The sequence below is a fragment of the Tachysurus vachellii genome, chromosome 22, assembly GCF_030014155.1.
Source record: "Tachysurus vachellii isolate PV-2020 chromosome 22, HZAU_Pvac_v1, whole genome shotgun sequence".
NCBI classification, from domain to species: domain Eukaryota; kingdom Metazoa; phylum Chordata; class Actinopteri; order Siluriformes; family Bagridae; genus Tachysurus; species Tachysurus vachellii.
The window spans coordinates 5,024,820-5,037,500 of record NC_083481.1 but is presented as its reverse complement, the minus strand read 5'-3'; the positions used below and the strand labels follow the sequence as shown (position 1 = coordinate 5,037,500).

Here is a 12,681-nt window from a genome sequence, read left to right as displayed (position 1 = left end):
TTTTTACATTGATGAACTATTAGATTTGTTTTCTTGAGTCTGGCTTGATGCAGGAATTTCTAAATGTATTAATGCAGAACAGAAAATTGGAGTTGATTTTAAACACACAGCTTTGATTATAACATAAAGCTGCTCCGCTTTTTTCAGGATCTTATTAACGTTATTCTCTGTTGGATCTGGTCTTACAACCAGCGCAGTTATTCCTAGAAATCTACAGAGCGAATGCTGCAGTTTTTTGGATGGAAAAAAATTTCTCGGTGGGATTTTTCATTTATAGCATAAAATGGATTTCTGTTGAAATAACCGAGATTATTTAGCTGTAACCGCTGAGCTTTCTTTAAATCGTTTTTTTCCTCCATGTCGCACTCGAACCTGGCTGTGCCTTCACCTCTTATAAAACACTGCGATGTAAATATCGTACGGCTCTGTAAGATTTCATACATGGCTGATACAGTCAATAAACGCAACCCCTAACCTGTTGGGAAATTCTTCAGGTTAGCGAAAGCAGTAGCTAATGTGTTAAGAGGTTTTTTTGCCCATATTAGCACTTTATTTTCGTGCCACGAGGGCCCTGTTAAATTTGCAGTAGCAAAATGGCTACCTTTATTGAACCGTTAAGGTTTTCTCCGAGTGCAGTTGCTGTGGAGGAAAAAATTCAGAACAAGGATATCGGTCACTTTAACGTTGCTTCTCCGTTACGTAATCCCCTGATCGTTTCCTCCTAGGACTGTAATTTCAGAGGTTCTTCGAAAGAACGAAAGGTCAAACTTCCCAAATCGTGCTGAGTTTACTAAATAATATTATCCTTCGTAAAGATTCGCTCCAGCAAGTTTCTGCGTGTGTGTAACTGCGTTTTTCTACAGTATATTGTTACTCGAGGCTTCAACCCCGACCACTTGAACCTGCACTCAGACTAAAAGCTACTGCAGCGAGAGGATTGTTATAAACGTATTGCCCAAAGATAAAGAAAACAAACTGGACACGTATGAACAGACTTAGCAATCCTTGTTGGCTTTATATATTTTACCTGAATGAGTTTAATAAACAGAATAGAGGGATTCTGAGTAATACAATGGAAAGAAATTATTGATCGTTAATCAACAACGGCTACGTTGTGTGCACAGGATGTTCATCTGCTCTAGACCTTTTTTCCCGGGATCACTAGATAGTGTGTTAATTAACTTTTCATTCTTTATGTCTGAGCAAGATTGATTCATGGATGTTTTAGGGATAGAACTGTGAAATGTACTTTTTTATTTATTTATTTTTTTTTTGGCCTCATTTTGGATGTTTATTTAGGGATTTTTGTCTTTTCTGTTGTAAGGTATCGAGCCGGTGGGCAACAGAGTGATGCAGCCGGCCATGTTCACTGTGGACACGTTTAGCGCGGGACAGGGGAACGTCACGGTCTACGTCGAGGACCCCGATGGCCGGAGGGAAGAGGTCAAGGCCGTACACAACGAAAGCAAAAAGACTTACGGTGTAACTTACATTCCGCAAGTGATGGGAGCGCACAAGGTACGTTTAAAGGAAATCTTGTCTGCTTTGAAGAGTTTAACACGTGTTCGCATTGATGATTTTAACACGTGTTTTCTGTGTCATCTCGACAGGTGACCGTGCTGTTCGCTGGTCAGGAAATTCCCAAAAGCCCTTTCGAAGTCAACGTGGACAAGGCTCAAGGTGACCCCACCAAGGTCACAGCCAAAGGACCTGGGCTCGAGCCAGTGGGAAACATCGCCAACAAAGCCACTTTCTTTGACATCTATACAGCAGGTTTGTTGGCAGTGTGTTTGATTTTTAGTAAATATAGTAGCCTTGAGCTGGAAAGCCAATCTATGATGTAAGGGGAATGAGTAAGACTACAGACTCCTTGAGGACCAGGAGTGTGTTCGTGTCATTAAAATTACGGTGATTAACAGAGTTTCCGACTTATAAAATTCGCTCAGGTCTTTTTTCGGCTCTAATTCAACTCAGAATTTGACGTCAGGTTGTAAACAAGCAACAAAAACAACCCCAAGGTTTCCACGATTTAAAGCCATTATCGTTGTTTTGCCAGGATAGAACTTGGTTTTAACGTCTTCTAAGATCAATACGTTTATTTTACTCTGGTACGCTTTGTATATTGAAACATACTGACAAAAGGAGATAAAATGTCTTGCGTAGCTGCTAGTCATCATATAGGTGTTTGTATATGTTTTCCAGTGTGTGTAACCATAGAAACAGCTCATTTCAGAGTGTAAGGAGATGAGCAGCTCGGTGTGGAATCCAAGTCGTCATCTCGTAATTACTGTAATTCTAACATGATGTGAACGCACTAACATTTGGATGGAGATGTATACAACACATATACACACACACACACACACACAAGCAAACAAAACGTTAGACGGCTCTGCATGGGATCTTGGGGTTAGTTAAGGACGAGTGTCTGGAATCTTTCTCAGGGTTTAGCTCAGGCAAGGAACATAGTTGCATGTTCTACTACCCTCATTGTTAATGTTGTCATATACGAGCAGCTCAGACCTTCAATGTGTATGTGACAGGCGCTGGTGTGGGTGATGTGACAGCGGTCATTAAGGATCCCCAGGGTAATAAGAACACTGTGGAGGTCATGATGGAGGACAAGGGCGACAGTGTGTTCCGCTGCACCTACAGACCGGTTCAGGCCGGTCCTCACACCGTCAATGTCATGTTTGGAGGCATCGCCATTCCCAAGAGCCCTTACACCGTCACCGTCGGTCCAGGTATGCATGTCTGTTAAACAGCTTTGAAGGGTAAAATTTAATCGCATTCGTCTCGCAGATTAATTGGCTATATAGTTCTTTAACAATTAAGCTTGTAGTAATTATGCAGCAGAGACATCATTTCATTGAGAAATTCACCGTGTGTGTGTGTGTGTGTGTGTGAGAGACCTCCAGCATGTGGGTTAATATAGATATATAATATGTAGCACTTGTTCTTTTAAATAGAGTTTAATTATTTGTTTATTTTTCTCCTGACAACTATGGTGTGTTGCGAAAGCTTTATTTTTTTTTCCACTTATAATCCACCAGTAGAACTTCTTGTTGGAAAAAAAATTTTTTATTTCTTTAGTTGTAGACAAGGGGGGCACGGTGGCTTAATGGTTAGCACGTTCGCCTCACACTTCCAGGGTTGGGGGTTCGATTCCCGCCTCCGCCTTGTGTGTGTGGAGTTTGCATGTTCTCCCCGTGACTCGGGGGTTTCCTCCGGGTACTCCGGTTTCCTCCCCCGGTCCAAAGACATGCATGGTAGGTTGATTGGCATCTCTGGAAAATTGTCCGTAGTGTGTGATTGCGTGAGTGAATGAGAGTGTGTGTGTGTGCCCTGTGATGGGTTGGCACTCCGTCCAGGGTGTATCCTGCCTTGATGCCCGATGATGCCTGAGATAGGCACAGGCTCCCCGTGACCCGAGGTAGTTCGGATAAGCGGTAGAAAATGAATGAGAGTTGTAGACAAAAATGTTTTGATTTGTTTCAGATTCTGAAAAGGAGATTCTTTAGGTTTCTTTTTTTCAAATATTTTCGTTCTATTTTGTTCCACATACATATATTGTTACAGCAGACATGCTGTAAGTGGGAGTGTGTTTGGTGATTAAAAGTATGGTTTGGAGTTATATGTTTACAGTTGGCTATTAAAGTTAATGGTAATCCACATGACTGCATATTTAGCGGCTTGTTTTAAAAGCATTCTTTGTTTTTTAGCATTGACAGTAACCCATCGAAAGGTGGGAAAATATATATTTTAGGAAAATGCTCCAGAAGCAGAAGATCTGTTTTGATGTGACTAATAGGATGTGTTCAGAATTTGCAACATAAGAAGAGCATTTAGCCATGTCCTAAAATGTAAAGCTATGTGTGGTCCCATGTTTCTTCATGTTCCCCTCTCGCAAGTTCCTATAAGCAATTTACTGTTTGGTGTAAAGATAGACGGAGAGAAAAGTACCATCTGTGTGTCCTCTCATTATATACTGTATGTGTCGAGACATTATGGAGGGAAGGAAGATTCCACTTCCTGCTGACTTAAGAGTGGCTTTAGCTGCCCTGAGATGTGAAGGTTCTTGGAGTGTTTCAAGGGGAGGGCTTGTGTTAGGTTTCTGTCCTTCATGTGGATGACCACACAGTGGGTGAGATTTGGAAAGATATGACTAAAATTTTGAGGAAATGGATCTGAACACACTTTTTTTTTTAGTGTTTAGACTATTAATCACATTTAATAACGAAAATAAGTTACAATTTGACACGCTACTTATTTGTGAGTCATTAGTGTCCGTTACTGTGCGTGTGTATAAAGAACATAGAGGTCGATTGTGTAAACCGGTGAACCAAAGTGCTGGCAAACCGAATTTGAGAGCTTGTAAAACGCCAAATTCCTTCTCTCTGAGGCAGCTTTTCCAAACCAGGTTAGCGTGCGGCACGACGGCTTACAAGAAACCTAACTGAATTGATTTTCCTAAATAAAAGTGACGTTATTGAATTTTTTTAACAGTCTCTTATTGTGTGTAACTGAACAGTTTAGACATGGATCAATTTACTAAGTGATTTATTTGTGTTTCTCTTGTGTGTGCATCTTAAATATTGTTTTCTAACCCTAATCTCCTCTACTAACCCTAATCTACTAACCCTAATCTAGTCTACTAACTGTAGTCTACTAACCCTAATCTAGTCATCTAACCCTAATCTACTAACCCTAATCTAGTCTACTAACCCTAATCTACTAACCCTAATCTCCTCTACTAACCCTAATCTAGTCTACTAAACCTAATCTAGTCTACTAACCCTAATCTAGTCTAACAACTGTAGTCTACTAACCCTAATCTAGTCTACTAACCCTAATCTAGTCTAACAACTGTAGTCTACTAACCCTAATCTAGTCTACTAACCCTAATCTCGTCTACTAACTGTAGTCTACTAACCCTAATCTCCTCTACTAACCCTAATCTAGTCTACTTACTGTAGTCTACTAACTTTACTCTACTAACTGTAGTCTAGGAATGAAGGAATGAATGAGGGAAGGAATTAGGGAAGGAAAGAATCAATGAGGGAAGGAACAATGGAAGGAAGCTATAAAGAGATTAGGTAGGATGGAAGGAAGGAAAAAAGAACACACACTTTTAAACCCAGAGGGAAAATCTCATTAAGTTGGTTTAACTGTTCAAAAACCTCAGACTGGCACGTTTTGTTTGGACGTCTCATATAGCGTAATGTAATGTAATGTGTGTTGGAGAGAGACTGAGCCTGTCTGTGTTTCAGCATCCACCCCCAGTGCATGTCGAGCTACAGGCAGAGGCCTGCAGCCCAGAGGAGTGCGTGTACACCAAGTGGCAGACTTCAAGGTGGACACGAGAAACGCAGGAAGTGGTGAACTGAAGGTCACAGTAAAGGGGCCGAGTAAGTGTCTGCAAGTTCACTTTGTAAATATGAAATATGACCTGACTCATTCCAGAGCAGGTAAGGGTGGAGGTTCCCCACCATCGTGATGCTCTCCTTTACAGATGACGTTATTCTAGATGAGTCAGCAAACTTTATGCCAGGCTGGTGTTAATGACCGGTTTGACTCCACATGTCGCAGCAGAGTTTCTGAATAAAATGGATACTTCTGCTGGGCCTGGTAGTTGGTAGTTGAGGCTTTTCACAATAACTGTTCAGAAGGCATCTTTATATAGCTGGAAATTCACTCTTTCCAGATATTACAGAAATTATTTCTTTCTTGTAGAAGGCCTGGATGAGCAGGTGAAACTTAAGGAAGCTATGGACGGCATCTACGCCTACGAGTACTATCCAAACGCACAGGGCAAGTACACAGTGAGCATCACATGGGGCGGCCAGCACATTCCCAAGAGGTGAGTTTCCACAGAGCTTGTGGCTTGTCTGCTTGTGGTGTCTGCAAGGTAGGAAAGGGCATGACATTACATCATCCTTTCCTGTGTGTGGGTGTGTCGGGGGGTATTGTGCTTGGAAAGACGGTCCCACACGGACATGGCACATACGTAGGGTGTGTGTGTGTGTATGTGTGTGTGTGTGTGTGTGACCTCCAGCATGTGGGTTCATATAGATATATAATATGTAGTGCTTGTTCTCTATATAGAGTTTTGTTTTTGTTTTTTTTTCTCCTGACAACTACGGTGTGTTGCGAAAGCTTCTGTGTTTTTTTTTTTTTTTTTTTTTTTTTTTTTTTTTTTTTTTTCGTTTTTTTTTTCCACGCCTCAAGGACTTGTGCTGACATTCCAATAAAAAGAAGAGCATTTATTAGGCAGGAAGGTATTTTCCATTAGATCACAAGTTAAAAATGTAATGGCATCTCAGAGAAGTGTGTGTGTGAGAGAGAGAGAGAGAGAGAGAGTAATCTATGGTATCAGCTTGGTACTGTATATACTTACAAATAAATACTGGCCGTGTTATTGAGCCGATATGATGAGTGTGCGCTGATCTCATACATGGCTGCTCTCACAGAAACATGCTGAAATGCTTCAGTGAGAGAAAGGGAAGGGGGTTGGCTGAATTAAAACAATTGGCCTCTGTTCACCTGAACCTTCCTCATCACACCTACACGCCCCTCAGCCGTGCAGCTCGGTTATCGTTACCGTGTTAAACATTCACCCTGCGGTCGTGACCTCTGTTAGAACCATGCTGCTAGAATTCGTGTCTGCTGCCGAACATAATTTTTGTGTTTGTGCACAATGTCAGTCTCATACTGTATATGGGAAGTTTTTGACCTTTCACTATCGGTTTAGTCCTTTCGAGGTTCTGGTCAGCCCTGAAGCAGGACCGCAGAAGATCCGAGCTTGGGGCCCAGGTTTGGAGGGAGGCATTGTGGGGAAGTCTGCTGACTTTGTGGTCGAGTCTGTTGGCACAGATGTGGGAGTGCTGGGTGAGTTTTTATAGCCTTTTATCCGGAGCAAAAGACATATTTAGAGGATTGGATATTGAATACAATGACATCATTGACTTTTTAAAGAGTGTAACTTTTGGCTTTCCAGATTATAATTATAAACACACTAAAGCTATCTTATTGTGTGTTTTGTTCAGGCTTTGCCATCGAGGGCCCGTCTCAGGCCCGGATCGAGTGCGAGGATCAGAATGACGGGTCCTGTGACGTCAGGTATTGGCCCACGGAGCCGGGAGAGTACGCCGTCCATATCATGTGTGATGATGAGGACATCGAAGAGAGTCCGTTCATGGCTTACATCGTTCCTGACAACAAAGCAAGCAATCCTGACCAGGTACCAACATACAGCAAGGCTTTATTAGTTTAACTTTCCAAACACGTGTTGTGCTTTTATAATTATTATTATATTATTATTATTATTTAACGTCTAGCTCTTTAGATGATTCCAAAATGAGAACGCAGTACAGGAATACAGCTATACAGTGTTCTTGGAATCATCTCCAGCTTTGACTTTATTTCTTCCTTTTCTCTGAATTAGTTTGTTATTTGAATCCAATGAGCTAGCCTCATTAGTGTGTATTATTATGTGTAATTGATTCAGGTTAAAGCCTATGGTCCAGGCCTGGAGAAGACTGGATGCATCATCAACAAGCCTGCAGAGTTCACAGTAGAGGCCAAAGATGCTGGAAAGGGTCCTCTGAAAATCCTTGCTCAGGTGAGGTCCAAAATCAAGAAAGCCATATAAAACAGCCCTTTTAAAACATTTTACTCGTATCCTAAAGCTTTGGCTTGTTCTCTTCATGAGTGTTTTGTTTTGCTCCAGAACGCAGACGGCGAGCCCATCGACGTTAAGGTGAAAAGTAAAGGAGATGGCGTGTACTCCTGCTCGTACACTCCCACTTCCGCTATCAAACACACGGTAGCCATCACCTGGGGAGGGATCAACGTTCCCAACAGCCCTTACAGGGTAAGCCCTCCTGAGCCCCAGAGCTCCACACTTCCTACTCCCACTAACACCTCGACCACTAACCTCTCTGCCGAGATCGCTAACCTAACACTAACAGAGTGTAAGGTGGCTGAGGTGAACGCTAACCCTGTGACATCAGACCTGATCGATTTGGACGGGCCGGCGGAGCCTTTCATCCTGAAACGCAAACCCATCATCGTTATTACCACATATGTTACAGAGAGTCACACTGTTTCATGCTGCTACATGGAGTAAAAACAAAGCACTTTTGCTAACAGCTGTATTAATGAATGAATGATTTTTTTTATATTTTTTTTAATAAACTATAATTGATTTTGTTATTTATATTACAACAAATATTGCTTTATTTACAACATGATTCCGATCTTCAGTATGTGTCACAGTTTTGTCTGGCGATCAAAGCTTACAAAAGCTCTTTGTAGTCTAGTTGTCACTTTTTTTTTTTTTTTATTCGTTTCAATCATTTTTTTATGTTGTTTTATTTGGGATTGTAACAGCTAAAAACATTTCACTTTATTTAATGTCTTTCTTTAGCATTGTTCGATTTTGTTTATAATGGAATGTCAAGTATTCTTTACGAAATCTTTTGAGCATCTGATTAGTCCAATATCATCAATATAAATACAATGAGATTTTTTTTTTATTGTATAATCATAAGGAGGAAGCACTTTTGGAATTAAATTGCACTTTTGTTCCTGAAATGTGTAAAATGACTGAACTAATAATTATGTATTTAATATTTGTATACTTAAAATAAATTTCAATGCAAGGCACATTTCAGTATTGGCATCTCATTGTTTCCGTCATGTGTCAAATTAAAAAGTAAATATTTGATTTTTTTTTTTTTTTTTGTGTGTGGTTATGTATAATCTGCTTTTAAAGGAGCACTTGGTCGCAATATAATCGGAAGGTCAACATGTGAATGTTCCATAGTGCGTTTAACACGTGTTGAAAAACGTTCCGTGATACAATGCCGCTCGACGCGTCAGTGGAAATACCTTTGTTTTCTTCAGATGAAGTTCATATCCTGTTTCCTGCACAGAAATGTAATCTGGATAAGTAGAGAAAATGCAGCTTATTGCTCCTTTAATGTTATACGAACTATGTGAATGGTACATAATTGTTTTTTATGTATGCTACACGTCTTGAATACATTCTAGCTTTGTTTTAAATTGTGCTTTAGGTTCAGGTTGGAAAGGGCAGTCATCCTCACAAGGTGAAAGTGTTTGGTCCAGGAGTGGAGAGAACCGGCTTAAAAGCTCACGAACATACACACTTTACTGTGGACTGCACAGAGGCTGGGGAAGGTAATAAACACACACACGTGCGCATGCATTTTAAGCTTTATTTTAAGCACTTATCGTTAAATTCTGGGTTTGTTTCCATGCTGTAGGTGATGTCAGTGTGGGTATCAAGTGTGATGCCAACATGATCAGCGATAAAGAAGAAGACGTTGACTTTGATATCATTCCCAATGCCAACGACACCATTACAGTGAAGTACGTCCCACCTGGAGCTGGACGTCTCACCATCAAAGTCCTGTTCACAGATCAAGTAAGTAAGATCGCTGAGTAAAAATTCAAAGCGCTGTATTATTATTTGAAATTGATTTGATTTTTTTTTGTTGTTTTTTTTCTTTTCCAGGAAATTCCTGCGAGTCCGTACCGTGTCAAAGTGGATCCTTCTCACGATGCGTCAAAAGTTAAGGCAGAAGGTCCTGGGCTCGCTCGAGCAGGTTTGCATTTCCATGTCCATTTTGCACGTTCGGTCTTTTTCATTTTACAGCATTCTAGCAGTACCTAATAATAGATTGGTAATCTTTCTACAGGTGTGGAGGGAGGAAAACCCACTCATTTCACCGTTTACACCAAAGGAGCAGGAAAAGCCCCACTGGACGTGCAGTTTTCGGGTCCATCCAGAGGACAGCCTGAGATCCAAGACTTCGAGATCATCAACAACTATGATTACTCGTACACTGTAAAGTACACGCCAGTCCAACAGGTATAATCTTTTCCTTGTGTTTTTCATACCACATACATCAATAAAATGCCTATTTATATATGTGATATTTCTGTTTTTGTGTACGAACAGGGTGAAATGGTGATAGTCGTGACTTTTGGAGGTGACCCTATCTCTAAAAGCCCCTTTGCAGTGGGAGTAGCTGCACCACTCGACCTCAGCAAGATCGAAGTCGACGGCCTGGAAAGCAGTGAGTTTTCTTATTTGCACACACGTGGCTTTGTGGTGTTTCATTAATTATTTACTGCCAGTTCCACTGCCAGGGCTGTGGTGTCTTTTACACACTGTGTTTTGCTCTGTTATGTAACTTTCACTACGTACTTGTGCCTTAAAAAGGTTTTACCGCAGGGTCTTAAAATGCAGTCGTATCATCAGGCTTCGGGAGTTTGACGCTGACGTCAATTATTTTATAGAAGGTAACAGTTCTGACGGTTTTCAGGAGTGGAGGTTGGACAAGATCAGGAATTTGCAGTGGACACTAAGGATGCAGGAGGTCAGGGCAAACTGGAAGCTCGGATTACCAGCCCTACAGGAAAGTCTGTACCATGTGTCGTAGAGCCGCAGCTTGGTAAAGGAGCCAGCCTCGTCAAATACATCCCAAAAGAGGAAGGAGCCTATACTGTAGACGTTCTCTACGATGGCAACCCAGTGCCGGGAAGCCCGTTCCCCGTAGATGCCATGTTGCCCCCTGATCCCAGCAAGGTGCATTGTTTTTTTTGTTTTTTTTAATCCCACATAGTCAGAAAAAAAAATCTGAAATGTAGATAATCTAATAAGTCTGCATAAAAACATACCTATCGATGACCTCTTTAACACATCATTTTTTTTTGTGTGGCTCTTATTTTACAGGTCAAAGCTTATGGTCCAGGGTTGAAAGGAGGCTTGGTCGGGAATCCTGCAGAATTTACAATCGACACCAATGGAGCTGGAACTGGCGGGCTTGGCCTGACTGTAGAGGGCCCGACCGAAGCCAAAATCGAGTGTTCGGACAACGGTGACTGCACATGCTCTGTGTCCTACCTTCCCACCGAACCGGGCGAATACCTTGTTAACATTCTCTTCGAAAACGTCCACATACCTGGATCTCCTTTCCACGCTGACATCGAGTACCCCTTCGATCCCACAAAGGTGGTGGCTTCAGGTTCAGGCCTTAAGCGCGGTAAAGTTGGCGAGATCAGTGTGCTCAATGTCGACTGCTCCAAAGCCGGGCCTGGACAGCTGGCGCTGGAGGCTGTGTCTGATTCAGGCTCCAAAGCTAAGACCGAAGTGCTGGACAACAAGGATGGAACTTATACAGTGACCTACGTGCCACTGACGGCAGGAATGTACACCCTTATGCTCAAGTATGGAGGGAAGGGAGTCCCCAGCTTCCCTGCCAAAGTGGTGGTGGATCCAGCAGTCGACACCAGCAAGGTGAAGGTATTTGGACCAGGAGTTGCTGGAGAAGGTGTGTAAGGATTGATTTTTTCATGTTTTAATCTGATTCTTTCATGTACGTTCTGTTGCTTTTAGAAATCTCAATGTTTTCCTGGTTCCCATGGCATTTAGACTTGCCTTTCTTTCCTAACCAGCTCTTTTATTATATAGACATGTCAAAACATCTCTCGTTCTACTTTGAATGACCTCATCTTGACATTAAAGGGTTGGTTGGGCTGCACTTAATCTGACTATTATCTTCTGAAACGGAGACTGACAAACCTTAGGAAGATGAATTACCCTTTAAATAGACAGTTATTCTTTGTAGTTTGTGCTCATGCCTTCTTTCTCTTTTAACTCGTTTTACTACGCATCATTTGGCTTCGAGTCGAGCGGTTTATACTTTATCACCCCGCAGGCGTCTTCAGGGAGGCTACCACAGACTTCACAGTGGATGCTCGGGCTTTGACCAAAGTGGGAGGGCCGCACGTCAAAGCTCAGGTTAAGAACCCGTCCGGTGCTGCTACAGACTGCTCCATTTCTGACCAGAACGATGGCACTTATAAAGTGGAGTACACTCCTTTCGAGAACGGTACAGCCCAAAGCACTTACTATTGATCAGATACATCTTTTACCTTGCTGTGTTTTTATGTTTAGAGCAGTTAAACATCTACGCCTCATCTTAAAGTAAGTTTGCGATGTCATGTTCTTAGGTGTTCACGCTCTGGAGGTGCTGTATGATGAGACTCCTCTGCCTAAGAGCCCTTTCCAGGTTGTAGTGAGTGAGGGTTGTGATCCTACTCGAGTTGTAGCCGAAGGCCCCGGATTGGTGGAAGCGCTAACCGACAAACCTAACAAGTTCTCCATAATCACAAGGTGCGACGTCCTTTATCATTGCACCAGTACTTACTAGGTCCAAACCAGCAATTTGTAATGTTTTAAAACATTGTTGCTTGTACATTGCTTGTATTACATTTAAATGAATTCAAACAAAAATTCGAAGAGAAGATCTGGCCTTGTGTCCTCACAGAGGAGCCGGTATCGGTGGCTTAGGCATCACAGTCGAAGGCCCGTCCGAGTCCAAGATGTCCTGCAAAGACAACAAGGATGGTAGCTGCGATGTGGAGTACACTCCTTATGCTCCTGGTCCTTACGATGTGAACATTACATACGGAGGACAGCACATTCCAGGTACTGTATGTGGTCCTGGAGTTAGATTTACTTTGTAAGGCTTACAAGCCGCATATTCAGATTTAGGGGTCTGTACCAATAAAATTGTTTCTCACCGCCTTTAACCTGAATTTAAGTACTTAATTTAGTACCGTGGTAAAGTCTTGGCTCAGAACTTAAAA

At 41.9% G+C, this 12,681-nt stretch overlaps 1 protein-coding gene across 2 annotated transcripts in view; it reads left to right on the top strand.

The window, feature by feature from the left end:
* flnbl (filamin B, like) overlaps nt 1-12,681 on the top strand; it is a 66,376-nt gene that overhangs the window by 29,952 nt on the left and 23,743 nt on the right. For both annotated transcript variants that reach the window (XM_060857606.1, XM_060857605.1), the window contains exons 5-23: nt 1,325-1,518; nt 1,611-1,773; nt 2,544-2,744; nt 5,271-5,408; nt 5,734-5,860; nt 6,752-6,888; nt 7,047-7,240; nt 7,508-7,621; nt 7,730-7,873; nt 9,078-9,201; nt 9,288-9,448; nt 9,539-9,629; nt 9,723-9,895; nt 9,986-10,103; nt 10,353-10,615; nt 10,763-11,360; nt 11,748-11,921; nt 12,043-12,205; nt 12,360-12,520. In XM_060857606.1, the coding sequence (XP_060713589.1) occupies nt 1,325-1,518; nt 1,611-1,773; nt 2,544-2,744; nt 5,271-5,408; nt 5,734-5,860; nt 6,752-6,888; nt 7,047-7,240; nt 7,508-7,621; nt 7,730-7,873; nt 9,078-9,201; nt 9,288-9,448; nt 9,539-9,629; nt 9,723-9,895; nt 9,986-10,103; nt 10,353-10,615; nt 10,763-11,360; nt 11,748-11,921; nt 12,043-12,205; nt 12,360-12,520 (3,438 nt within the window). The remainder of the gene's footprint in view (nt 1-1,324; nt 1,519-1,610; nt 1,774-2,543; nt 2,745-5,270; nt 5,409-5,733; nt 5,861-6,751; nt 6,889-7,046; nt 7,241-7,507; nt 7,622-7,729; nt 7,874-9,077; nt 9,202-9,287; nt 9,449-9,538; nt 9,630-9,722; nt 9,896-9,985; nt 10,104-10,352; nt 10,616-10,762; nt 11,361-11,747; nt 11,922-12,042; nt 12,206-12,359; nt 12,521-12,681) is intronic.